Source organism: Pestalotiopsis fici (assembly GCF_000516985.1).
Source record: "Pestalotiopsis fici W106-1 unplaced genomic scaffold PFICI_Scf_6, whole genome shotgun sequence".
Taxonomy (NCBI): domain Eukaryota; kingdom Fungi; phylum Ascomycota; class Sordariomycetes; order Amphisphaeriales; family Sporocadaceae; genus Pestalotiopsis; species Pestalotiopsis fici.
Genome location: NW_006917096.1, coordinates 3704704 through 3728684, shown reverse-complemented (window position 1 = coordinate 3728684; position 23981 = coordinate 3704704). Strand labels below are relative to the sequence as shown.

The 23981-nt window shown below is 49.0% G+C and overlaps 8 protein-coding genes across 8 annotated transcripts; 3 read left to right on the top strand and 5 right to left on the bottom strand.

Moving 5' to 3' along the window:
- Nucleotides 1-383: 383 nt before the first annotated feature.
- Nucleotides 384-1049, bottom strand: PFICI_09587 (uncharacterized protein; the record flags this gene model as incomplete). The annotated part of the gene is made up of 1 exon (XM_007838168.1): nt 384-1049. One exon carries the CDS (start codon nt 1047-1049, stop codon nt 384-386), a length of 666 nt encoding a protein of 221 aa, XP_007836359.1.
- A 496-nt stretch (nt 1050-1545) lies between these two features.
- Nucleotides 1546-2663, bottom strand: PFICI_09586 (uncharacterized protein; the record flags this gene model as incomplete). The annotated part of the gene is made up of 2 exons (XM_007838167.1): nt 1546-2436; nt 2487-2663. The coding sequence occupies 2 exons, from the start codon at nt 2661-2663 to the stop codon at nt 1546-1548; spliced, it is 1068 nt and encodes a 355-aa protein (XP_007836358.1).
- Nucleotides 2664-9968: 7305 nt separating this feature from the next.
- Nucleotides 9969-10574, bottom strand: PFICI_09585 (uncharacterized protein; the record flags this gene model as incomplete). Its single annotated transcript, XM_007838166.1, has 1 exon — nt 9969-10574. One exon carries the CDS (start codon nt 10572-10574, stop codon nt 9969-9971), a length of 606 nt encoding a protein of 201 aa, XP_007836357.1.
- A 1631-nt stretch (nt 10575-12205) lies between these two features.
- PFICI_09584 (uncharacterized protein) lies at nt 12206-13856 on the top strand (the record flags this gene model as incomplete). The annotated part of the gene is made up of 3 exons (XM_007838165.1): nt 12206-12384; nt 12497-13021; nt 13076-13856. The coding sequence occupies 3 exons, from the start codon at nt 12206-12208 to the stop codon at nt 13854-13856; spliced, it is 1485 nt and encodes a 494-aa protein (XP_007836356.1).
- A 124-nt stretch (nt 13857-13980) lies between these two features.
- Nucleotides 13981-14895, bottom strand: PFICI_09583 (uncharacterized protein; the record flags this gene model as incomplete). Its single annotated transcript, XM_007838164.1, has 1 exon — nt 13981-14895. One exon carries the CDS (start codon nt 14893-14895, stop codon nt 13981-13983), a length of 915 nt encoding a protein of 304 aa, XP_007836355.1.
- Nucleotides 14896-15621: 726 nt separating this feature from the next.
- Nucleotides 15622-17277, top strand: PFICI_09582 (uncharacterized protein; the record flags this gene model as incomplete). The annotated part of the gene is made up of 5 exons (XM_007838163.1): nt 15622-15794; nt 15871-16057; nt 16104-16492; nt 16551-16869; nt 16933-17277. 5 exons carry the CDS (start codon nt 15622-15624, stop codon nt 17275-17277), a joined length of 1413 nt encoding a protein of 470 aa, XP_007836354.1.
- An 867-nt stretch (nt 17278-18144) lies between these two features.
- PFICI_09581 (uncharacterized protein) lies at nt 18145-20275 on the bottom strand (the record flags this gene model as incomplete). Its single annotated transcript, XM_007838162.1, has 3 exons — nt 18145-19344; nt 19511-19731; nt 19840-20275. 3 exons carry the CDS (start codon nt 20273-20275, stop codon nt 18145-18147), a joined length of 1857 nt encoding a protein of 618 aa, XP_007836353.1.
- A 611-nt stretch (nt 20276-20886) lies between these two features.
- Nucleotides 20887-21696, top strand: PFICI_09580 (uncharacterized protein; the record flags this gene model as incomplete). Its single annotated transcript, XM_007838161.1, has 1 exon — nt 20887-21696. The coding sequence occupies one exon, from the start codon at nt 20887-20889 to the stop codon at nt 21694-21696; it is 810 nt and encodes a 269-aa protein (XP_007836352.1).
- Between the last annotated feature and the right edge of the window lie 2285 nt (nt 21697-23981).

The window sequence follows — 23981 nt, the reverse complement described above, 5'->3', positions numbered from 1 at the left end:
GATGAATATCTCCTTCAACTATTTGCATGGGTGAACAGTGTTGAGGTAGAGCGCCGCGATTAACAAACCCTTAAAGACACCCTAACTACTCTAAAATCAGTCAGCATGGAATAATGGTGGTATTTTATTCGCCATGCATGTTTTCTCGTTCCCTTTTGAAGCTGCGACATCCAGTGGTCCAACTGCAATAAAAAATCACGGTCTTAATTGGTGTATAGCAAATGTCTCTGTGCCTATGCTCTCGAGTTTGACCTACACCTATCGGAACAGAGATGTAACTCAAGTTGAGATTAATCCTTCACGCAGCCATTTTCTTTACCAACTCAGTTGAAACGTTTCAACAAGAGCAGGTATTCGCAACTAGCGATACAGGTTCAGCACTTCTAGGGCCAAAGCGCTTGCTTCTTCCAGGCTTCACCCTCACGTTGGTATAGTATGCGCCTATGCATCCGATCTGTTGCACCTTGCCAGAACTCAACCGCAGTCGGCGCTACAGCGTAAACTTTCCAGGCAGGCATGACCTGATCTGGATTCTCCGTAAAAAGTGCTTCCGCGCTCTTCAGTGCCTGTCTCAGCTCATCCGTTGATGACAAGATGTCGCTCTGCTTGGAGGCTGCAGCGCTGATCTTGGAGCTGACGGGTCGCTCAGAGAAGTCTCGTGCACAATCGTCAACGGATTGTGCATGAGCAACGCCCCGAATGCGCACCTGGCGTCCCAATTTTGGCCAGTAGAAGGTCAGGGCCACCTCGGCGTTTTGCTCAATCTGCCTACCCTTTGGACTAGTACCCTTTGCCGCGAAATGCCAACCGCGCTCATCAAGGTCTTTCAAGATTAGGACACGAGCATCCGGTCCTCCCTGTTTGTCGACCGTCGATAGAGTCATAGCATGAGGTTCGGTGATGCCTTGGGCAATGGCCTCGTCAAGCCAGACTTCAAAGGCCGCCTGTGGGGTGTCAGGCAGCGTCGCAGGATCAATATCTGGCAGAGGGCCCTTGAGTGAGGACAGGCCTCGCAATTTTGCCCTTATTGTATTCGGCTCTGGTGTCATTCTGGATAGTTTGTGCAAATTGGGGCGATGACGAGCTGTGAACGGTGCAGTTTTCTGTAGGTCTCGACGACTGAAACTTGGGCTGCAGTTCGCTGGATATTATACTGAGATTTCGTTGTTGGAAGAGCGGTCTCTTCTCGAGTTCCTATTATACAACGAATTCGAAACATGAGTCACTGAAGTCATGGCCGCTTTCGGGCGCACGTTGTAACAGTCAAAAGATCCCAAAACTGCGGGGCACCGCCTAGGGTCGTATAGAGATACAAGGAAGATGAGCTGCCCCATAGTACCCAACGACCCTGGAGACTGGAAATGAAGGTGTATTATATCGAGGTGGACATGCACGCAAATGCTCTGCACGTACCCTCACGTTGGTGTGGTGACTCTCTGAGTAATGAATTGATTGAAATACTCATTCGAATACTTGACCAGCTAGGAACACGAAGGCATGGATAATCTCTGCGCGTCAATAGCCAGTCGGCTACGAGAGCAGCCGCTAGGCTGCCGCTCTACGCTGCACAATTTCATCGATTCGTCCCTCAAGCGCAGCGGCAATCTCGTCGCTGTTCTCCTCAAGAAACATCATGTGTCCATTGCCGAGCAAGCCAACGCCTTGCAACTCCATGTGTTCCGCCTCGACACCGGCTTGCCGTAGATACCGCACTATTGCCCAATCGTACTGTGCGTGATACGAGGCCTGGGACGTCATGAGTAGTACCGGAATGCCCTTGAGATTGATCAGCTGTCGCGGCGGAGGCGATTCAGCCTGCTGCAGACAATCCACCCGCGATGGCGAGTTTGCCTTCAAATCCACCTTGACAAAGTCTGTGTCGGGATCCGAGACTGGCGGGTCGTAGGTGATGGGGGCAAAGGAGACGCCGTAACGCGCCCCCGGACCCTTGATAAACGAGGCCTTGGAAAAGGGAGGCCCGACCGGCTCAATTGTCACAATCATTTTGACCTGGCTTGGTCGCACGTCGGCCACAAGCAACGGAGTCGAACCACCTTGAGAGTGGCCGACCAGAATCACCGGTCGGTTGATCCTATCTAATAATGCTGCGCACGCCGCCTGCGTTGCTCGCTCCTGGAGGTCTGTATCGCCGACCATCTGGAGAGTCGAAGCGAACAGCTGGTCAAAAATGGGATCACCCATCACGCCGGTACCAGGCCACTGTGTGTGCAGAGCTGCCTGCGGCCATATCTCGTACTGCTTGCACGCTGTGAATATCTGCTGGATCTGCTCGGCAGTGTAGGCGATGATAGTTCCATGACCCGGGGGCCATGCACTTCGACCGCGATACGGTTGATCAACTAGATAGAGCTCGTACCCACGCGACAAGAAGAACGAAGCCCAACCAGGTTTGCCGTCGGGTTTGGTGATCCAGTCCTGGTATTCATTTAGCGTGTGCCCACACCGCAAGAAGATGATAGACCGACATTGGCAGTCCTCGTTGCGCCGTGTATAAATACGAGAGGAAAAGGTTTGGTTTCCTCGGTCCGACTCGGTGAGAGATGCTCGACGTACATCTGCCCAGACAGCCTATGGTTACCATCTTCTCCTTGGGTGTAGGAGCCGCCTACGAAAAAGGTCTCTCGTTCATGCAAGGTTGCCATTGGATCAGCACGTCGTGGTAAGTCCGAGGCAAACAACTTATTCGGGTACAAAGTCGATGTGCATGGGTTTGACTTGAATGATCATAATCCTATTTTGGTTGGTGTACGCCTCTCAGTCCGTTTCTAGTGAGCTGAAAGAGGGGTAAAACAGGTACATACGGTATAGGTCAGCACCTAAATAAGGGGGGGGGGGGGGGCTACAGGATTATACAGTATGGTGTAACTAACATTGGAGTGCCCTGGAGCCTCCAGGTGTTCTCCATTAGGTCGCCCAGTGCCATTGGGCTTCTTGCATTAGTCCGTCCCGCTTTGTATCACCGGCAAGTGCTTTCTTTGTATTGAACTGTGTCGCAGCATCTTGGCCCTGTACCATGGGCCGATTTCTCCCCCCGATTAACTTTAACTTCCAACCAAATATGATACCAAGTTCGACGTTCCTACTTGCTTGCTTGACTGGCTTTGCCCAACCTTGCGGTCATCTAATAATTCAAGGTCAACAACTACCTTGATATCTCGGGGCTTTGCGGAACTTTAAAATTGACCCTTTGGCCTCACGGCGCAATTAGGGCAGAGCAGGGTTTGTGGACAGGTCTCGCTTAACCTAACAGTAACATATGTTGCACTCTTGCAGTCTAATGGGACAGAAATATTAGCAATAACAATTTGGCCGCCCCGTGTGTCTCATTCACTACCCATAATCATATTAACTTGTTCATTCCATATTCACTGTCCATCAAGTTTGTATCGCGTGTCGCGTTGTATATGACTGTGTAGATTTGCCCAGCTAATCAACACCGCAGACGCGGTCAGCGTTTCAGCCTTGCTAGAGTGGTCGGACTATCAGCCACCCTGGCCAAAGTGGCAAGCACTGTCAAAGTCTTGGTTGTTGCCACTGGGACGTGAATTGCGCGAATGCAAGAGCAGATTTTCCTGATAGTCTTTGGTGCGGCAGATTGCAAGTCGTGCAATAACTCTGTCAAATCTGGTGGAACTATGACGCTATGGCTCGGGGTTGCTAGAAGTATTGGAAATTCACTGTGTCTTGTGTTTGTATCGGGACCCGAGCTCGTGGAAACTTCGAAAGCTGACCGACTTAGGGTGTTTTTAATTTCAGCAACGGAAACTTTTGAATCGGATGCAAAACAAGATTGTGTGTCTTGAGATGTAGAGACTGCCTCGTAGCTTATAGTTCGCCTTTCTAGGTCCTCAGTCGTAGCGGACAATTCCAAGGTCGCAATCTCGGGTGGAACAGAACATTCCATTTTCGGGCGAGCGATTTTGTTGGTTGCTGTAATAGAGTTTGCCAGAGAAGTGATTGATGGAGTTGGATTCGCAATCGTCGAGTCGGTGACAGAATCGGTCTCTCCAGCTCCACCAACTGATGTTACCGTCCTTGTTATTGTCACAGTAGCACGGTGATATCGTTCCCAACAGAATGACTGGGCTGCCGGAATGGTCGACAAAGGTGCAAATTGGGAGTATGCCGCCTTTTGGCATAAATGACTTCCAGCTGCTGATACAGTGACGGTTTGACAAAATGGCAAGGCAGCTAGCCATTTGAAAACGATGGGGATTTTCATCATGGCGAGAATATAGTAAAACAGAGCGAAAGACTGAGCAAACCCTGCAACTGAAGTTCAGTGGAAACATATGTATACAAGTTTAGTGATACGAAAGCAAAATCCTGAGGAACAGTGATGTGATATGTATCGATTGATATACTCATTCTGTGTACGGTCCAGCAGACTACCAATCGGTTGCTGTAATCCTGCCTTTCGCACCGCATTATTTATTACAAGCCCAAGTGCATCCGGAATTCTAGGTTTAGGTGCGTGTTGAAGCACTATGTTCCAGTCAAAGCAAGTCAAAGCCAGCAGACGGTGACCTCCAAAACCTTTTCCCAGACAACATTCTTGAGTACGTGGTCATGGGCCAGAGCGAGTATATCAAGTGGGTCAATTACATTTGGAGACCTACATGCGATGGAACAGACGACAAACAGGCGCGCAGACTTATAGATTTCAAGTCTGATTCTCGTCCCCATACATGTTGTGGCTTCCAAATGAGTGAACCCGATCAGAAAAGCAAAAGTGTGCTGCCTCTTCCACAAATCATACTCTGGTAAGGTTTACTGACTGATTTGATTTCTGGTGCGGGGTCATCAAAGTCCTGCATACAATGTAGAAAAACAAGGGGTTCGCGGCGCAGCAGTGACGCCCGATCAACGAATGGGACCCTCATCCATTTTCCTGCAATCAATGACTTTATTTTCATTCTGCATCCTCACAAGTGGTAGTACAACATTTACATCTCTCCTCAGACACTATTTCTTCCTAGTGAAGCTGCAATTGGCAATCTACATTAGACACGGTTCAATCCAGAGGGTGTCTGTTACACGGACATTGCAACCAGAGACTCAAGTGTGAGTAACTCTTTTCTTTTTAGGTAGTTCGGATTCCACTTGTCGATCAACCTGTTACTTCTCACCTCTAACCAAATGCTGCTAAATATGCTCCGATAGCCAGCAGTCAAGGTCTCGTGGCGAGTCCCCGTTGCAAGATTTCCCATCTTCATTGGATGGGGGACCATCTAGGCTTTTCCCAACTGCGCCTCTCTCGTGGAAATGGCGTGCCTTAAGTTGAATCATGTCCTCGAGCAAGGACCTCAAAGTCAGCCAAATGGCTTGTGCCCGGCCTGCCAACCAATGTTTGAGTTTATCATGAAGAGCGACGGGGGAAAATGTGAGGATTGTCTACGACAGCCAGAGCCCCACCTGCATACCCGAGATCAATACCATGCCAACATATCAACATGCCTAGGCTGCCGTCTAATCAGCTCGTTCTTCCGCTCTGACAAACGAAATCTCAGTAAGACGCCTGCAAGAAATCTTCGTATCCAGGCAAGGAACTTCGGCCTATTTAAGAAACTAGACGCCGATAGCTTTGTTCTGTGCGGTGGTGGTCTTGTTGTTTTAGTTGATCGTCAACAACAGAAAACACCGATTGGCAGAATATTAGCAAATGGATGTCCACGAATGACTGTGGCCTGTAGGAAGCATGCTTCCTTGCCCCCTGTGGATGTCGAGTATCCTCAAGGCCGGATAGTGCCTCCAACAGTCAATGTCGATCTCGTAAAAGGCTGGATACAGTCCTGCAGCTCGAATCATCAACAATGCAGTTCTCTGCACAGACAGGCATCTGTGCCCTTACGCTTGATCGATTTGGAAAATTTCAAAGTCGTTGAATCTGCTTCCAATCATAGGTACATAGCATTGTCCTATGTATGGGGTAAAGATACGGAACCTTTGTTGACCCGGGAGCGACTGCCCAAGTTTCTGCTCAATGGCGGGATTCGACAGGTAGATGTTCCACGAACTATCATGGACGCAATGCAGTTCTCAAAAGCCATAGGGTACCGCTACATGTGGGTTGATTCAATTTGTATAGTACAGGATGATGCGAACGATAAAAAGATGCAACTCCCAATCATGGGTAAGATCTATGGCGACGCCGACTTGGTTATTGTCGCAGCCGCAGGGGACTCTGCGCATGCTGGCTTACCTGGCGTTGGGGGAAACGTGAGGAAGAGGTGGCAGCAGGTCGAGCGCCTTGGGCCATGGGAACTTATCACAATTGATCCAAAGGTCTCTTGGGTGGTAAAGAAAACTCACTGGAACACTCGAGGTTGGACATTCCAAGAGGCATATCTTGCACGAAGAATTCTGTTCTTTTCAAAAACCCAAGTTTTCTGGATCTGCCAAAGCATGACCTGGCGGGAGGACACGCATCTCGAATTACAACCAATATCATCTGAGAGCAGTGGTCCGGAATCTTTATGGGGATCTGCAGATGGATATGATAAATACGTATTCAGCCGCAGGTGCCGTACGAAAGAGTATTGTCGAAACGTTGAGATATTCTCACAGAGAAGCTTCAAGGACAAAAACGATTCTCTATGGGCATATACTGGGATCCTAGAAGCCCAAGAAGGGTCGTTTCCGCAAGGATATATTTGGGGTGTTCCCTTCGAAATATTAGATGCGGCACTTCTATGGCAACACAGCTGTGGTGGCACCTACCAGGATAATACGGAACGCCAATTGACGAGAGGATTGACAGCCGATGCACTACCATATCCTGTGCCATCTTGGGCATGGCTCTCCAGTACACACAGTGTTACATTTCGGACACTTTGTGGGAATCTAGTTTCTGAAGTCTCCTGGCTCTCTCCAGTCGACTTGAAATATTCTTACAGTATTTCGATACGCGCATGTGCGTGGAGACAAGTTTTCAAAATACTGAAAAAACTTGAATCGCCTACAAAAGCCAAGCCTGCCACGACAAAACATGGAATGATCTTTCAACATCTACACTTCTCTGCAAACACGGCGGACTTGGTGGTGCATGTCGATGAAAATGCAAGATGCAGTGACGAATTACCACGAGTAAAAGATGGAACTTCAAGTCTGCTTGGCCTATGGTGGAAACGATTGTTCAGCTTCGACATTCTTCAACAGGTGACTTTTGCGCTTTGGCACCCTGGGAAATCTCGAGAGGACAATCCACGGAGAACACTCATCATACAGGCCTCTATTATCTTGGCAGGAAAAAGGATTGGCCGTCTGAGGATTCCAGAAGACTATATGAGGCGTGCTTCGAAGAGATTAGGACAATTTGTTCTGCTCTCCTCGAATACAGAGAACAAGGCAGATGACCGCTGCATCAAGTCTTCCTCGCATTTGGACTGTGGCAACATTATCCACGTTCAAGATTGTGATCATGTCATTAGTCACAACGTCATGCTAATTGAGTGGCAAGGAAACATTGCCTATAGACGGGCGCTTGGTTCTATCAACAAAGATGATTGGGCGAAAGTAGAGGTTCAGAAGAGAAATATCGTTCTAGGATAGAGAGCATCTTTAGGGTAGACATCGAACAGAAAATAGTCACCATGACTCCGCGAAACTTTCGCAAATCACTACTCATTTTGCTTATCTGTCTGCTTTTCGGCTCTGCCAGCTAGATTATCACGCCCCATGATGCGTTGCAGCAGCTCAACTGGAAGCCCAAGATCTTTGCCTTATCAAACATTCTGAATGAGCCTCATGATTCCATAACGTTTGTGCGATATCTTGTCTATTCCAAAGAATTCGATCCAAGGGGCATCTGTGAAACTAAGTCATGGTGGCTTAAGAATTAAACTCATCCCGAGGAGATAAAAGCGATTATCCAGGCAAACGCAAAGGTCGTTGATAATTTGAACCAATATGTCCATCTTACGGCTCAACACCCGCCTACTGAAGGCCTTCTACGCCTAATCACATGTGGATCTGCTGTAAGCCTTTTTCTCTCCACCTTCTTTCCCCTTTCCCCGTATGGCCTTGTAGACTTCAAAATCATGCCAAGCGCTGATATGAGATAGTCTCATGGATTAGCTCCTCTGGGTGATACAATAAGCGACGGTGCGCAGTGCATTATTTCTAGCCTATAGACTCTGAGGAGTCTCGATACATATCTGTATTGGGATGCACCCATGCTCTAGCCCAGGCGTTTTATCATCTGGGGCGATGTCAAAGTTAGCGTCCACAATAGCATTTAGCCGGAGCCTATTTGGCCAACTCCAATGTATACTAAGAGACAAACAAGGTGTGACAGACACTTGACGTTGCATCGTGCTTCACGCTGTAATTGTTTTCCCCCAAGCCCAAATGCTATCTAATTCTCTGGTGCTATCGGTCGCGCTGATGGAGGCCTAGACTTTCACATTCGTCACTGCCCAGCTAGACTCATTTATATACGTGGAAATCAGGTCGAGGAGACAGTTAGCGAAAATAGAAACTCATCGAAAGTTACCTTGAGGACAGAAAGAACCATTTTCAGTGTCTCTGGATCCGACTGAAGAAGGTTCGCTAAGGCGCGGGCGTCCGCTGATGTTCGGACCGATTGTACCTGTCTGGGCAGTCCGCATCCAAGGGGGGATATAGGGTTCGAATATTGAGACCACTTTTGCGTTAGGTATAGGATGTCCTTTTCGGCAACGTTTGACCACGGCTTAGGTATCAGTCGAAGTCAAGAGATTATCACAAAATTTTCGTTTAGTTCACAGTCTCGCCAAGAATGTGCCTAACTCTATAAACTTTCTTGACATGTCGCGTCAGGAATTGATAAAATTGGGTGATTCCATCTGGATTATAAATACAGTTGGTACTCCCGCATTCGAACTCCTTTCTTCCTAACACTTTCTTTAAGCAACACCATTTTGTCTTCTTCTGGCGCATGTCAAATGAAATCCTCCAGCCTCATCAAAAGTCTCGGCGCCTCGGCCATGTTCTGTCATGGTGCAATCTCGACTCCTGTTCCCACGACGACTACAACTGTAAAAGTGCCAACAACTCCAGAGTTAACCAGCACAAAGAATTCCAGTGCCGTTGCAGCGAGCGATGCGACGCTGAAAACCCTGATCCCAGTACGTGTATTCTCTGAGATTCTTGGTTTTTTTTTCTTTCCCCCGCAATACAGTTGTGCAAATTTGATCTATCCAAGAGACAAAGGGCTGACTCAACACTGCAAAAAAGAGGAGTGACGCGTACTGCCTAGGTCTCATCCCGTCGTGGGAAGACACAAGTGGCCAGATATTCAATATAGAATGCAATCCTGATTTTGGCAGAGGTACCAACGAAATTTTGACCGATCCGGCTGAAAACTTCCAGAACTGCGTTAAAAGGTGCTCTACCTATTCCGAATGCGTCGCTCTAGTCTTTTGGGAAGAGGAACGGCAGTGTACATTGTTGTCTTTTGTTGAAGGCTATGAAGATACCTCCGACTTCCATAGAGCGCTAGGCACTCTAGTCAATGCCGCAGCGGGAAAAACCCTGTTCTGAACAATGATTGTTTGGCTGACAATCATTGTTCTAGGAAACAGTTATAGTATATGGGACAAGCATTATTAACGTCGATGATCATTCTTCAGAACCACCCCACTCCGGGGCGGTAAGCATACGGAGGACTGAGACATGCCAGGCAACCGCGGCAGCTATTCATTCATTTTATACTTTGTCAATTAAGAAGAGCAATGTTCAGAATAACAGTGAAAATAAAACTCTAAACTGGCAAAGCACTCAATTTCGGGGTCATCAAAACAAATATGGAGAGCACTCATATTCATATGATGGAAAGTAAGTGAATGTGTGTGTTTTATGACTACCTAGGTAACGCAAGAATCGCGAAATCAGACCCCGAGCCACAGATGCTCTCTATGCTTGCAATGAAGAAAGCGATGTCGAGGGTCTAGGCACAACGGCAGCAGTCAAGGCTGACCAGCGAAGCGTTTACCCCGTCCTTGAGTCTCCAAAGGGTTCCTGTCGACGTCATCAATGCCTCTGTATGCGCGGCCTCCATTGATGAACTGGGCAGGATCCAGACTGGAATCCACAAACGAATCCAGGTCCTCGCCTCGAGCAACCGCATCCTCCAACATGCCAACGTTTGACTGCTCTATCAGAATTTGTGCAGGTTTCATTATCATCTTAAAGGCTTGAACGTTCCTAAGGTCAAGAGCATTAGTGTCGTTGATGCTCGTCTGCAATGCTTGTGTCGCGACAAAGAACATCCCCTCATTCACTCCACCACGTATCTTTTCGATCTTCGGATCTCGGACGACTAGGGCCCGTGTCTCACCGGCCTGCTCCATCGGCGCCCTGGTGAGCTCTTGGAATTCGCGCAACAGAGTAATGCAGGAATCGAGATCCGCCGATGTAATGGGTTGTTTTGCGCCACTGCTTCCCATGTTTCTGAATCGCTCAATAATCTCTTCCGATACATGCATGAACTTCTCGGGCTGAGCAACAAGAGCGCCAACCTCTTGAGTCAACGATGGAAGCAGCGCAACTGACTGGTTGAAACGAGTGATCATCGTGTTGATGGAGGACGAAGGATATGTCTGATCATCTCGTGAAACGGTATCAGGACTTGTCTGTCTTTGCTATTAGACTTTGCTTTTTGGATGAGTGTAGAGTATTGCTCAGCCCTGCAAAGAAATAGGGAGAGAGCCTACGGAAGACATTGTGATTTTGGTATGTCGTAATTGATAGGGCCTTGATGAAAGGGTGCGGTGAATGAGTCTCTGCTGTTTAATCTGATCACGAACTGGGTTCGCAGACGGCCGTACTTCTATTACTTATGACAGTAGTCCTCTTTCTCTTGCTACCTCTTGGATTGCATGGAAGGACATCTGGGGTCGCACCTCGAGGCATAGGTTGACTGCTTTCAGATATAAAATTCCAAGGCATAAATCGAGTACAACCAACGGAGCGCAAAGATGTGACATGGAGAAAGGAAAAGAAAACAAACGATGCGTTCCAATCCAAATGAGCTTGGAAGTTACAAACTACGAATCTGATTGGTCCATAGCTACAGGCCAGGCAACCGCGCAAGGGGGGCGGCATTGGACAGGGAAAACGGACGCAGTTCACGGAGGCCGGATAGGGGAAGCAACCATCGGCAAGGGGTGTTTTAGAGCCAGTTTCAACCCGGAAGTAGACTTGTGAGCAGTTGGTGCATCGCCGGACTGGGCCTGCCACCTTTTCCCGGGCATCTGACTGGTCGGGATTGCCAAGGAGCACTGCCCCCTTCAAGTCGATCATTCCAATGCCGACCAGAGTCAAACTGGACGAAGCTGCGGGCGGAACGGAAGCACAGAATGATGTTGGCTCTATGAGCGAGCCAATTACGAAGATGTTCAATATAGCGCTGGTGAAACATGTACCAGCCATTGAGGCTTGAGATAATTCCAGTCACTTCAGCAACAGCTCATACAGGCTTGTTAACAGCACAAACCACACTGCCAAGAGCTCAGTTTAGAAAGTGAAAAAGGCACTCAGTGTGCACTCTACCAGCTTGCTTTCATTGGAGTTATTGATCCCTATGGAAGCTGCAGTAGTTGAAGCGCTATGATATTGTTGCAAAGCCTCGAATTGCAACGCCAACCCGACTGCCACTTGTATCACTCATTACTGAGTATCAACCTAGAGAACTTGTTGTATATGGCCATGACTCGCGCAATACGTCTTCACGAATGGATCATGTTGCCAGCTGCTTACTAGGTATATAGACTAAAGCGACGACTTGGATGCTCTGGTTGGAGCACAACGTAATGACTGCTGCAAATTCAATGATCCGCAGACAGACCACTTAGGTGCTAGGTACTAGGTCGGCTTACGTGGCGTCCCATTCATATCCTGCTCTGGGCGGGTCAGGCTAAAAAGTTAGCCTTTATACAAATATGTTTGACGATTAAATGTCAATTACTCTGATAAACGCCGAAATCTCCGATGCCGCGCAATTTCTGACTCATGCACACAAATTTACTATTCTGTGCACCCCATATGGCAATTCCAATCACTCTGTTCTAATGTTTCGTAGAATCTCAAACCAACAAGTTCATTACAGCAACGGGACTATTGAACAGCAACTTGCCTTGCGCCAAAGGGTGCCATGATGAGCTCCCCCCAAGGGCCCACGCAACGGTCTAGCCAAGCGTCTACAATGGCAAGGGTGCAAGAGCCTCGTGACTTTGTAGGAGGACCTGGCCGGCTGATATTAGCTACAACTATCACGTCTGTGACTTGTGCAACCTTCGTCGGCTCTATCAATGTGGGCATGCTGACTATTGCCATCCCTTCTGTCGCCGAAGATGTTGGTTTGGACTCTAGTCTACTGTTGTGGTAAGTCGGAGAGTTGACACCGTGTGGTGTTGGCAATACTCATAGACATGTATTCGCTGATATCTTCCAACTTGGTCCTACATGCATTGATGTTGCTAACGTCTTGCACCAGGCCGCAGTCGATATCATCTTTAGTGTGTGCGTGCACATTACTGCTTTTCGGATCATTGGCGGACGCTCTGGGAAGCCATAGAGTATACTTACTCGGCATTGTTTTGCAGACTGCCTTTACATTGGGTACTGGCCTCGTGCGTACGAGTGGCCAGTTGCTAGCATGCCGAGCTCTGGCTGGACTAGCACAAGCTGCAATCCTACCCTCATCTGTGGGATTAATTGTGCGGACATGTCCCGAAGGCAGGATTAGGAACATTGCTTTTGCGTCCATGGGTAGCGGCCAACCCCTAGGCTTTTCTATCGGCCTTGTAATGGCTGGTGGTCTCATCGAGTCGCTTGGTTGGCGATCCGGCTTTTATGTCGCCGCCGGCATCAATCTGTTTGTGTGCATCCTTGCAGTATTCAGTCTTGCCGGCCCATCTCGAGAAGCACCAGTTGAGTGGCGATCCCTCCGGGAATCTATCGACTGGGTGGGCACCTCGGTCATGACCACATTACTGGCATTGATATCCTATGTCTTGACGTGAGTTGATGATTCCGCCTGGGCCTCATAAAGTATTTACTAATCTCGATATAGCATAATCACTGCAGAAGGATGGTCCGTCTCATACAAATCCAATATCACCATGCTTTCCATTGCAGCAGCTTTATGTCCAGTCTTTGTTTGGTGGCAAGGCCGTCAAGTGAAACTTGGACGATCAGCCTTGATCCCAAATTCCCTCTGGCGACAAACTAAATTCAGCTGCATTTGTGCCAGTGTTCTTCTGATATGGGGTGCATTCAACTCGTTTGAACAATTCATGTCATTGTGGTTTCAGTTGGTAGAGCAAGTCTCGCTTCTTGACACATCGCTTCGATTCCTACCTCAGCCCGTCGCCGGCGCCGCAATAGGATTCTCCATTGGCTTCCTGGTGCATCGAGTTAGAGCAAACTACATTATTCTTATATCGACCGTGGTCAGCACAGTGGCGCCATTGCTTATGGCACTTGCTAGCCCCCAACAAAGCTACTGGTCCGCGGCATTTCCGGCTCTCACCCTCAACGCAATTGGTGCAGATTGTCTGTATACAGTCTCCAACCTGATAATCTCGTCACTGTTCGAGCCGAATATGCAGGGAACAGCAGGCGGTGTTTTCAACACTGTTGCACAGATAGGAAAAACTCTTGGTCTCGCCGTGGGAACCTTGATCGCTGGTGCGGTCTCTGCACGAGCGTCCGAGGATATCGAGCAGTCGCAAAGGTTAGTATATGGATACCAGGCAGCATTCTGGTTCTGCATGGCACTTTGTGGCCTTTCGGTTGGAATATGCAGCTGGGGCCTCCGATCTGTTGGAAAGGTCGGACTTAAGAAAGATTGATGATCATACTTCCACAGCTTGAGCAGAAAAACTACCAGAAAATATTTACAAAAAATTACGCAAAAGAAGAGAGACGCCAAAAGGGGGAAAGGGAGGGGTGGTGGTGAGAAAAAGCAGGCATGACCTAGCAAACTCCAGCACAGTGCCATGTCACCGTCAGTACAGAGCCACTTTCACTCTCCACTATATACAAGAGCCTTCCGTCATCGCCGCCCCAGGTGAGATTTGTGGTGCCTTGTCCGAGATGCCCAGTCAGAATCCTAGTCCGCAATGTGCCATCTTTGCGATGCACAAAGACCGTGCCAAGGGTAGAATGAGCTACGAAGATATTGCCTTCAATATCAGTGGCCATTCCATCGGGTCCTCCGACGCCGAAATAACTTGAAAAGCGGCCAGTGCGTTGGACACTGCCATCAGGATACAGTGGCGCGAGCCATATGCTGTTATCCCGGGTCATTGCGACAAACAGAGACGTCTGGCTGACGTCAAGCACTAGGCCATTGGGTGAAGGGCAGTTTCGGAGCAAAACATCAACCCGGCAGTCGGTACCTATGCGGTAGACCCTGCCACTCGGATCTTGAAGTCCGCTCATGCCCTGATCGGTGAAAATAATTGTCCCATCGCGGGCTACAACAAGGTCATTTGGACCCTTGAGCCTTTCGCCGTTGAAGCGATCCATGAGCGTTGTGACTTTTCGGTCATTGAGATCAAGCTCCAGAATACCGCACTTGAAATCGGCAATGAGAATCTTTTGGCGGCCTTCGTGCCACGCGAGCCCATTTGGCTCGCCGTCATACTGGACCACCAATGTCCATACCCTGGTGGAAAGATCCAGCGCAAAGATACGTCCGTAGGGGATATCGGTCAAGTACAGGATGCCATTTCGTACCAATGGACCTTCAAGAAAAGAGTCCAGCGGCCGGCCGCGCTTTTGGTTGCGAGAGTGCTCAGACTGACCAAGCTGTCGAAAGGAGTCTGGCAACGCCGAGAAAATCTCTGCCTGCACTTTTTCAGGCTGTTCCCAGAGTGAAGAAAGCATGGCAGAGTTGACAGGGAGGCGGAATTGAGCTCGATACAGCGATAGGCAGTCAAGGGATGGCCGTCATATGTCTCTCTGTGCTGTAGACCGGCATTCGGGAGCAATCAGGCTCGGGGTCGGCTCGAGGGAAGATATTTCGAATGCAGTCAAACATCTCCATACGCCATTTCCGCGCAAGTCCTCTTCTTGTCGCGATCGTTAAAGACCCCCATCAACGTACATTTAGCGGCGGCTTCTACCATGGTGGAGCCCGGGTGGTCTGGTGTTGATGGCATATCGGAATAGTCCGAAGCGCGGAGTTTCTCCTTCGTACTCAAGCATGGGTTGGATATTCAGGAGGGGATATCTGCCCACACCGCCGTAATCTCCACGACCGACGCTACCTCGTATCAGTCTCCAGATGGTACGAAATACAAGGTATTCTATGCTCAGTGGACTCCAGAAGCCAAGCCAACGCCATCAGTTCACCTTGCGGGGACCCCGGATCTTGGCCGTTTGGTTCCACTTGCTTGACGGAAGCTTATGAGATGCCTGGGGCGAGGAGGATACATACTTGATCAACTAGAGTGTGCCAAGTCCCCAGCGGGTTATGTTTTCTGTGATTTCTTTCAATATTACAGTTCAATGCTTTTACTATTATAATTCAAACAAGCCATCATAAAGTACAATTCGTCTAGTTGATAGATTGACCAATTCAGGTCCGCAAGAGATAGAGACCATTCGACAATGCAGCCCTCTTCCAAAAACGAGTGTGACCACATTGAGAGTGCCAAGGTCATTGCGTCCTCTTCGCAGCCTCTGTCCTCCGATGCCGAAAAGGAGCGCCGCCTTGTTCGCAAGCTCGACCGGACCATCCTCGTCTGGATAATGATATTGTATCTGCTCTCATATCTTGACCGGTGCGTTGTGATTGATTCGAAAGCCTTCCTCACCTCACTGGACTGGAAATGCTAATTCTTCTTCTCCGTCGTCTAGGAGCAACATCGGAAACGCCCGTAACATTGGCCTCGCCACCGATTTGCATCTCAACAGCTCCATGTACCAACTCGCGTCGGCCTCATTTTATATTGGGACATTCCTCTTTGGCACGATCGGGGGCCTCATGCTCAAGGTCATCAAGCCTTCTACTTGGCTCGGTCTTTGCGCCATCGGATGGGGCTCCGTCAGTTGTCTACAGGCTGCATGCACAAATCCCGGTGGCCTAATAGCCATTCGCTTCTTCTTGGGAGTTTTTTGAAGCATCATTCGCACCAGGCTGTGCCCTGTATTTGAGTTTCTGGTATCTCAAGTCCGAGCTCTCCCTACGCATCGCAGCATACGCGGGAATGAGCGCCGCAAGCGGCGTGATATCGGGTCTCATTGCGTACGGTGTTGGCAATGCTGGATTCCACAAACCTGCTGCGTGGCAGGTATTGTTCATGGTTGAGGGTTTACCCACTATTGTGTTTGGTCTGCTGACATTTTGGGTTCCTCCCGGCCGCCCTGAGATGGGCAAATCACACTGGTTCACAGATGAAGAGCACTTGATCATTTTGAGCCGTCGGACTCGATTTACCAAGAACTCGGACGATGGAATCAACTGGGTTCAGATAAGAGGGTGAGTCAATTCCCTGGGCGGACTGGACTAAATGATCTTGACTCACATTTGATAAAAGCGCTTTCAAAGACTACCGCCTGTATCTTTTCGTCTTCATCTACTCTGGGCTATCCTTGTCTCTTGCTGTCAGTGCGGTGTTCCTACCAACCATTGTGGGCACACTGGGCTATAAATCAGTCGAGGCCAACTTGATGACAGCCCCTGTGTACGGCGTTGCATACTTTGTCCTGCTCGTTACTGCCTGGTTGTCGGACCGTTTCCGTATGAGAGGACCCTTTATCGCGCTTGGGGGATTGATTGCTGGTATTGGCTACATACTACTGGGCACCCTCAGCGACCAAAAGTCCCGTTATGGTGTCTGCATATTAGCCATTGCTGTAAGAACTTTTCTAAGGCTGACACCCCTGGCCAAGGAGCATCGCTGACTCTTGTGTCCTCAGGGAACGTACATGGCATTTCCTCTAACCCTAGCCTGGATCTCATCTACATTTGCGGGAGATAGCAAAGCTGGCACTGGTATTGGTGTTGTGATTGCTGTCACTCATGCTGTTGGTGTTGCAGCGTCCACCATTTACCCTGCCGAGGATGCTCCCCACTACCTGATGGGCAACGCCGTTTCTGGTGCTCTGACGCTTACCACGGCAGTTGCTGCAATTTTAATGAGCTTTTTGTTATTTAGAGAAAACAGGTCGAGGGACAAGAAGTATGGACGCCCCGAAATTGGTATTCCGATTGACATGGGCGGCGACGCCGACATGGCCCGGGATTACCGATACGAGCTCTAGGGTAGCCAAGCGCACTCTTTTCAGGATAGTTTTATTTTGTCAATCAGCTTCCCCTACCAATTACTAGATAGCAACTTAGAATTTCATATTTGTTTTCTTGGTAGTATGATAGAAATAATACGCCGTGAGCCGCAATCAGGTGGTACACCGCAGTATGGCAGATGCTTGTGGCTTAAAGCACTAACCTACATAGGTACATATAGACCCTCATGGATGCTACGAGTATGAATAAAAAGAATTTCTACTTCCTTTGTTCGTGCACATGTAGTCTTTGTATCAAAAGAGCATCTTCCAAACCTTCGACTCTTCATTTTGAACAATTGCGTATCATTTGAACATGGCATACGACGCTTCGAGCCACTATGGCTTCGTTTCAGTCATGGACCATTACGAGTCTGTAATGCTTAAGAGTAAGCATTGGATGGCATGATTACACTCCTGACTGACGAGTATCTTTCACAGGGCGAAGAAGAAGAAAAAAACTCTAATTCTGATGGGGCTGGTGTCTTCCACGCTGGATGATACAGCGAAAAGAAACCCGGATGCGGGACGGAGCTTGTCCGCTCTCTGGACCTCTTTGCAGGATCCAACGGAACAACATGAGTGAGTTAAAGGCCGCTTTCAACGACAAGGACTCTGCTGTAGGAGTGCAGCTGCTGAGAAACTTCATGATGGATATGTAGTTAAACCTCATAGCTAGATAAATTCCAGTAATGTCATTCATGGCATACGTGCTAGACATGACCTGGCCACCTCACGGGCCAAATCTCTCTCATCCATTGATTCGACAAGGAGTGAAGTTTCCACTCATCGGCACAAGAAACTCGACATTTTGAATTCTTCTACATATGCTGCACTGGATTGTAGCTAATCCCGTTGCCTCTGGGGTTCAGGACCCTGCGCAGTCAAGAAGTCAAAGTCAGCACCCTTGTCAGCCTGCAACACAGTTCGTTTGTACAATCCGCGGTAGCCTCTCTCTGTAGCAACAGGTCCATCGGGCATGATTAGACCGGCAGCGTCCTCGGGAGTCTCCATTCTCTGTTTTTGACGAGCTGCAATCTCAACGTCGGAAATCTCGACCCGTAGTATGCGATTCGCCACATCGCAAATGATAGTATCGCCATCACGAACAATTCCCAAGACCGAGGTGGGATGGGCCGATTCGGGGGAGATGTGCAAGACAATGGTGCCGCCAGCAGTACCGCTCATACGACCATCCGATAATCGTAGCATATCCATAACTCCTTGCGAAGCAAGCTTGGTCGGGATAGGAGTGAGACCAGCCTCGGGCATACCAGGGTTCCCTTTAGGACCGATATGCTGTAAAACGAGTACACTGTCGGCTGTCACGGGCAGTGCTGGGTCATCCAGCCGCCGCGCCATATCTTCTGAATTCCGAAATACAACGGCCTGGCCCTTGTGTTGTAAAAGGCGGCGGTCTTTGGATGCGCTCGCCTTCATAATAGCACCATTCGGTGCTAGATTACCACGTAATACTACCAATGATGAGGCTGGATACAACGGGTTATCAAAAGGTTGGATGTGGCTGAGCTGTTGGGGAATCTTCATCGGCGCAAACCGAGCCATCTCTTCGCCCAACGTAGAACCAGTATATGTTAAAGCACCAAGGTGCAATAGCGGCTTAAGCTTGTATAAAAGCGACAACATGCCTCCAGAGTTATGGAAATCAGTCATGTAGTTATCGCCGCTCGGCTTGAGGTCGACTAGCAATGGTGTTTTGCGGCCGATCTCGTCGATTGTATCCAGTGTAATAGTGCCTGCAACGTTGGGGTGACGACCAATTATAGCCATTAAATGTACAACAGCATTGGTCGAGCCACCAATAGCCTGCAATACGGTGATGGCATTTAGAAAAGAATCTCGCGAAAGTAGCGATTGTGGATTTAGCTTTTTGTTAGTGGCCAGCTGCACTGCAATGCGACCGGTTTCCTCGGCTATGCGTAGTCGCGACGACGAGACGGCCGGTGCTGAGGCGCCAGCGAATGGCATGAGACCCAGGGCAACGAGGATGCAAGCCATAGTACTGGCGGTGCCCATAACGCCACACTACAACATCATGTGTTAGCAATTGCCTATTCGGGTAGATAAATGAGTTTGAAGCAACTCTTTTGAGCAATTTGTCTGAGTATGCTCTTTTGCAGCACCAATTTGGGCAATGCTTGCTCATGAGACAACTCGGAAAGGGAGAGATATGACATCGGAAGTTGCTTACAGTACCGGCTGTTGGTGCCAGCTCATCATTGATCGCTGAAATATCTTCAATGTCAATCTTGCCAGCCCGGAATGCTGCCCAGTTATTGCGGCAATCGGTGCAGGCGCCGACGCGAACTCCGCGGTGGCTGCCGGGCATCATTGGCCCCGTTACGAGGTGCACAGCTGGCTTGTTGGCGGACAGAGCTCCCATGAGCTGGGCAGGTGTCGTCTTGTCACAGCCTATAGCATAGGGCCAAGCCCTCTTGTTAGTAGGAGACCCAAGAGATGCTGAGGCAGGCAGTGCGCAAGCAAGACAAGGAGATTGGAAGGGTCCAGGATCGAGCGTACCGCCAATGAGGATAACAGAATCGCAAGGTTGCGCCTTGATCATCTCCTCCGTGTCCATACTCATGAGGTTACGCAGGAACATGCTGGTGGGCGATGAAAACGACTCGTGTATACTGATCGTCGGAAAGTCGATAGCAAGGCCACCAGAGAGCTGAACACCACGCTTGACAGCATCTATCAATTGGGGGACATTGGCATGGCACGGATTGAATCCCGAATACGTATTGATAACACCGATAATAGGTCGGCTCAATGCATCTTCGCTGTACCCAAGCGCCTTGATAAAGACCTTGCGAAGGAACAAGGAAAAGTGTGCATCTCCGTATGATGTCAGGCCTTGGCGCAGACCGTGGGTCGACTGTATCGCCTTGGAAATGTCATAATCTGTATGACGGGACTCGCTGGTGTCACCTTGCTGTTGCTCGTTCTCGGACATTTCTGTAAGACTCTGCGGTCCAGAGGTCAATAAGGCAATAAGTGTCGCGTGAGTGAACAGCCAATTATGGCAACTGTTGAATGATATGAAGGAACGCACATTTGACGGTCCAGGCGAAACGGAAACAAAACATTTATTCGTAGCCAATAAGAATAAAGACATTTCATTATAAAGGCTTAACCCAGTAGTCCTGTGGGGGACCAAAGGGCGGGGGGCGAGAGACGGACAAAGTCCGCGAGACGGCGCTGGTGCTAGACGGAGCGGACGGAGTTTTGCCGTCTAGTCGGACCACGGCCCGTCATGTGTAGTATGGATGTGATTGCGTCTTCCGACTCGCTCAACTGGTGCCCTGCAGACGCGGAATGTTCCATATTCCGATGATAGCAGCTTTGGCCATTGCAAAGACGCGAAGTGACATCTACTTCTCAGATAGAAAAATGATTGCAAATCAACCTTGAGTCGCATTTTGTCTTTTTTCTGACGGAAATATTCCAGCAGCTTTTCGTTTTCGTTCCTCAGAAGGGGAAAAGAGATAGAGAGAGAAGGTTGTCGCCCTGAATTTAGCTCCTCATCTCCTGTCAAGGTCTCAAAAGGGTGTGAATTTCGACATTATGCTGAATCTCAAAGGAAAAGTCGCAGTAGTCATTGGTCTTGGCCAAACCGGCACGGACGGCTGGGGCATCGGCGCTGCATGTGCGGTCGCTCTTGCGCAGCAAGGGGCTGTTATCTTCGGTGGCAATAGATCGCTGCCATCCACGGCCAAGACAACAGAAACTATCGCGAGCAAAGGCGGACAATGCGATGTCATGGTTGTCGACGCGACCTCGTCGGATTCTGTAAAGGCGCTTGTCGATGCTTGCGTGACGAAACACGGGCGCATAGATATCCTCATCGCCAACGTTGGACAGTCTCAGCCAGGATGCCCGGCTACAATGTCCGAGTCGACGTGGGACTCGCAAATGGATATCAATCTGAAGAGTGTCTACCTGGCCTGCCATCACGTATTGCCCGTGATGGAACAACAGCCGAACGGCGGCGCTATTGTGTGCGTGTCGAGCATTGCAGGCTTGCGATACATTGGCAAACCCCAGATCGCGTACAACACGGCCAAGGCGGCGATCAACCAGTTTGTGAAGGCCACAGCGGTCATATATGCCAAACGAGGGGTGCGCCTGAACAGTGTCGTTCCGGGTTTGATGGAGACGCCATACACCAAGAGTCTGTCCACCCGCTTTGCTGTCGAGGGTGGATACGAACAGTTCAAGAAGATGAGAGACGACCAGGTTCCTATGGGCAAAATGGGAGATGCTTGGGACGTGGCGAATGCCGTAGTCTTCCTTGTATCGGACGAAGCTCGATATATCACGGGCCAGAAGCTAGTGGTGGATGGTGGCATCACATCCTCAACTGGCCCCACGTAAACAAGATACGTGGGTCGGACGGGTGGTTGTTTACCAAAGTCGGAATTATGGCGCGAAACGCCAAGTCAGTGGCCGAAATTACAGGGCGCGACTCTAGGGGGGACACGGGGTTTCTGCCACTTATCTCGACCGAGCACTCATACAACCCTAACCCGGACTGGCCCCACGCCATAAATCGACTTCCTGAGCGACCCCAAAGTTTCACGTTCATACTACCTACCGTGTCAACTCTCCCACTATGTGAAGGCTCTCGGGCTCTTTAATAGTCAAAACCAGCCATAATTCTCAAAATATAAGAAATTCAATCTGAAAAGTACCAAAGCGAGACATGATTCCTGGGGCTGAGGACCCTGCGTTGATGAGCGTCACTCCATCTTTGGATCATCGAACATGATTAATCGTTGCCCAATGAAATAACCCATGAGTAGACGGATATTCGTAATAATTAGGTTTACGCGTAAAGAATATGACACGTAAATTATGTATCCATTGTCATGTACTAAGCAAATCCTCGGCAGCCATATTCTTTCCGTCATTGTCCCCGATGACAATAGACACGGGTATTAATACGCTTGCAAACTTCAGTTCTATTATCAGCATTTGCCAAGTACGCATTTATCCATCAAGTCCACTCACCGTGTTGCCTAATGCTTTCTTCCATGAAAACTCGCACAGCACTTGCAGCAGGTGTTCGTGGCCCTCTGTGGCTTTTGGGTCGCCTATAGCTGCAAATCCAGGCAATTCACACGATCGCCATGTGCACGAGTCAATTTCAACATGATCCCAACCAGATTTTGGTTTCAGGGGAAAGTCCATCCGTCTTGTTGCAAATTCCATACTGCTGTGATCCAATGGTATCGACTCGCGAGCTCTAGGGATTGTCAAGTCAATCAACGACAGACGAATGCTTCTCAAGCGAATATCCAATTGGTCGGTGAGGCAGGCCGATGATGAAATCCATAGTCTAAGACCTAGACAGTCTCCAAAATGGAGGGGGCGAAATCCATCATCAATGGCCGCTCTGACCACCAGCGCCGGTCTGTACACGGGGAGGAAATCGCCTTTTCCTGGAGGCAACTCAAGTTTCTGCTCCTTTATATCAAAGGGGAGAACGTGACAGGATTGCCAGGGCGGCCGTGTCCCCGTCGATAACCAGGGAATATTGGGTGCATCAAGTCGGACAGACGTAAGATTCATTGTCTTGGAGCGCTGCAATCTGAGGCAACCCAGTCCTCGAACCGTGGCACGAACGGTGTAAAATACACGTGTCGGATCCAGGGATTGCCTCGTGTTGAGATCCGAGTCTAGCAGCTCTCTGTCCACGTAACATAGCAACAAAGAAAGGTCGATGCCGAAAGAGTAATCGTGCCGGCCTTTTCCAAGCGTGTATCGTGTCTGAGACAACGGGAATCGCGGGAACAGAGTTTGAGATGTTTTGATTATCTGCAGTCCATCTTAATTGCAACTCAGGGGAACATGGGTTTTCTGCTCCTTTTCTTTTCTTTTTTTTTTGTCACGCTGAAACAAAAAGGTTGAAAAAAAAAAAGAAGTTTAGAGAGGTCTACTGACCGTGTGATAGGTAGGTAAAGCCGGATATTCTCCATTGATGGCCACGGGCTCAGATGCTCGGAGTCTACCTACTTGACGGGCTTGTTGATTAGCATGGACGAAATCTTCCACTTTTTGAAAATTCGAGACCAACAACCTTCTATATTAATTTCGAGTCGCGATATTGACAGGCTTCTGGCAATGTGGAGTGAGATGACTCCGGTCACCACATCTGTAGAGCTGTATACCAGACTTTCATGCTGGTTTGCCAATTCTATCCTCAGTTTCATGATGAGCACAAGGCCGCGAGGATACTTTGACTGCAATCTCTTTGGCAATATTTTAGAGTATAATTAAGAATGAATTGATAAGTATTTCACTTTATAGGAATATTCCCAGATGCTCTTTGTTTGAATTCTATCTCGACTTGTGATTAGATTCAGGCTTGGATCACATTCGACAGGTACAGCGGTTCAATGGCCGCTAGTGCCGGCAGATCCGCCAATGCTCAAGGTGATTTCCCGAGAATGCGACCAGAGTCAGGATATTACTCGCACAAGGCAGAAAGACAATGCGCATATCTGACATCACTTTCATTCTATTCGCTTCGAATCAAGTTATTATTGATGAACCGAGCTGATGAAGTGGCCAAAGATGCATGTGCGTGTATACATATTGCATGGGCCCTTCTGTGCAAGGCCTCAAACCGCCCGCTCCGCCTCAGCCGTTGGATCCGC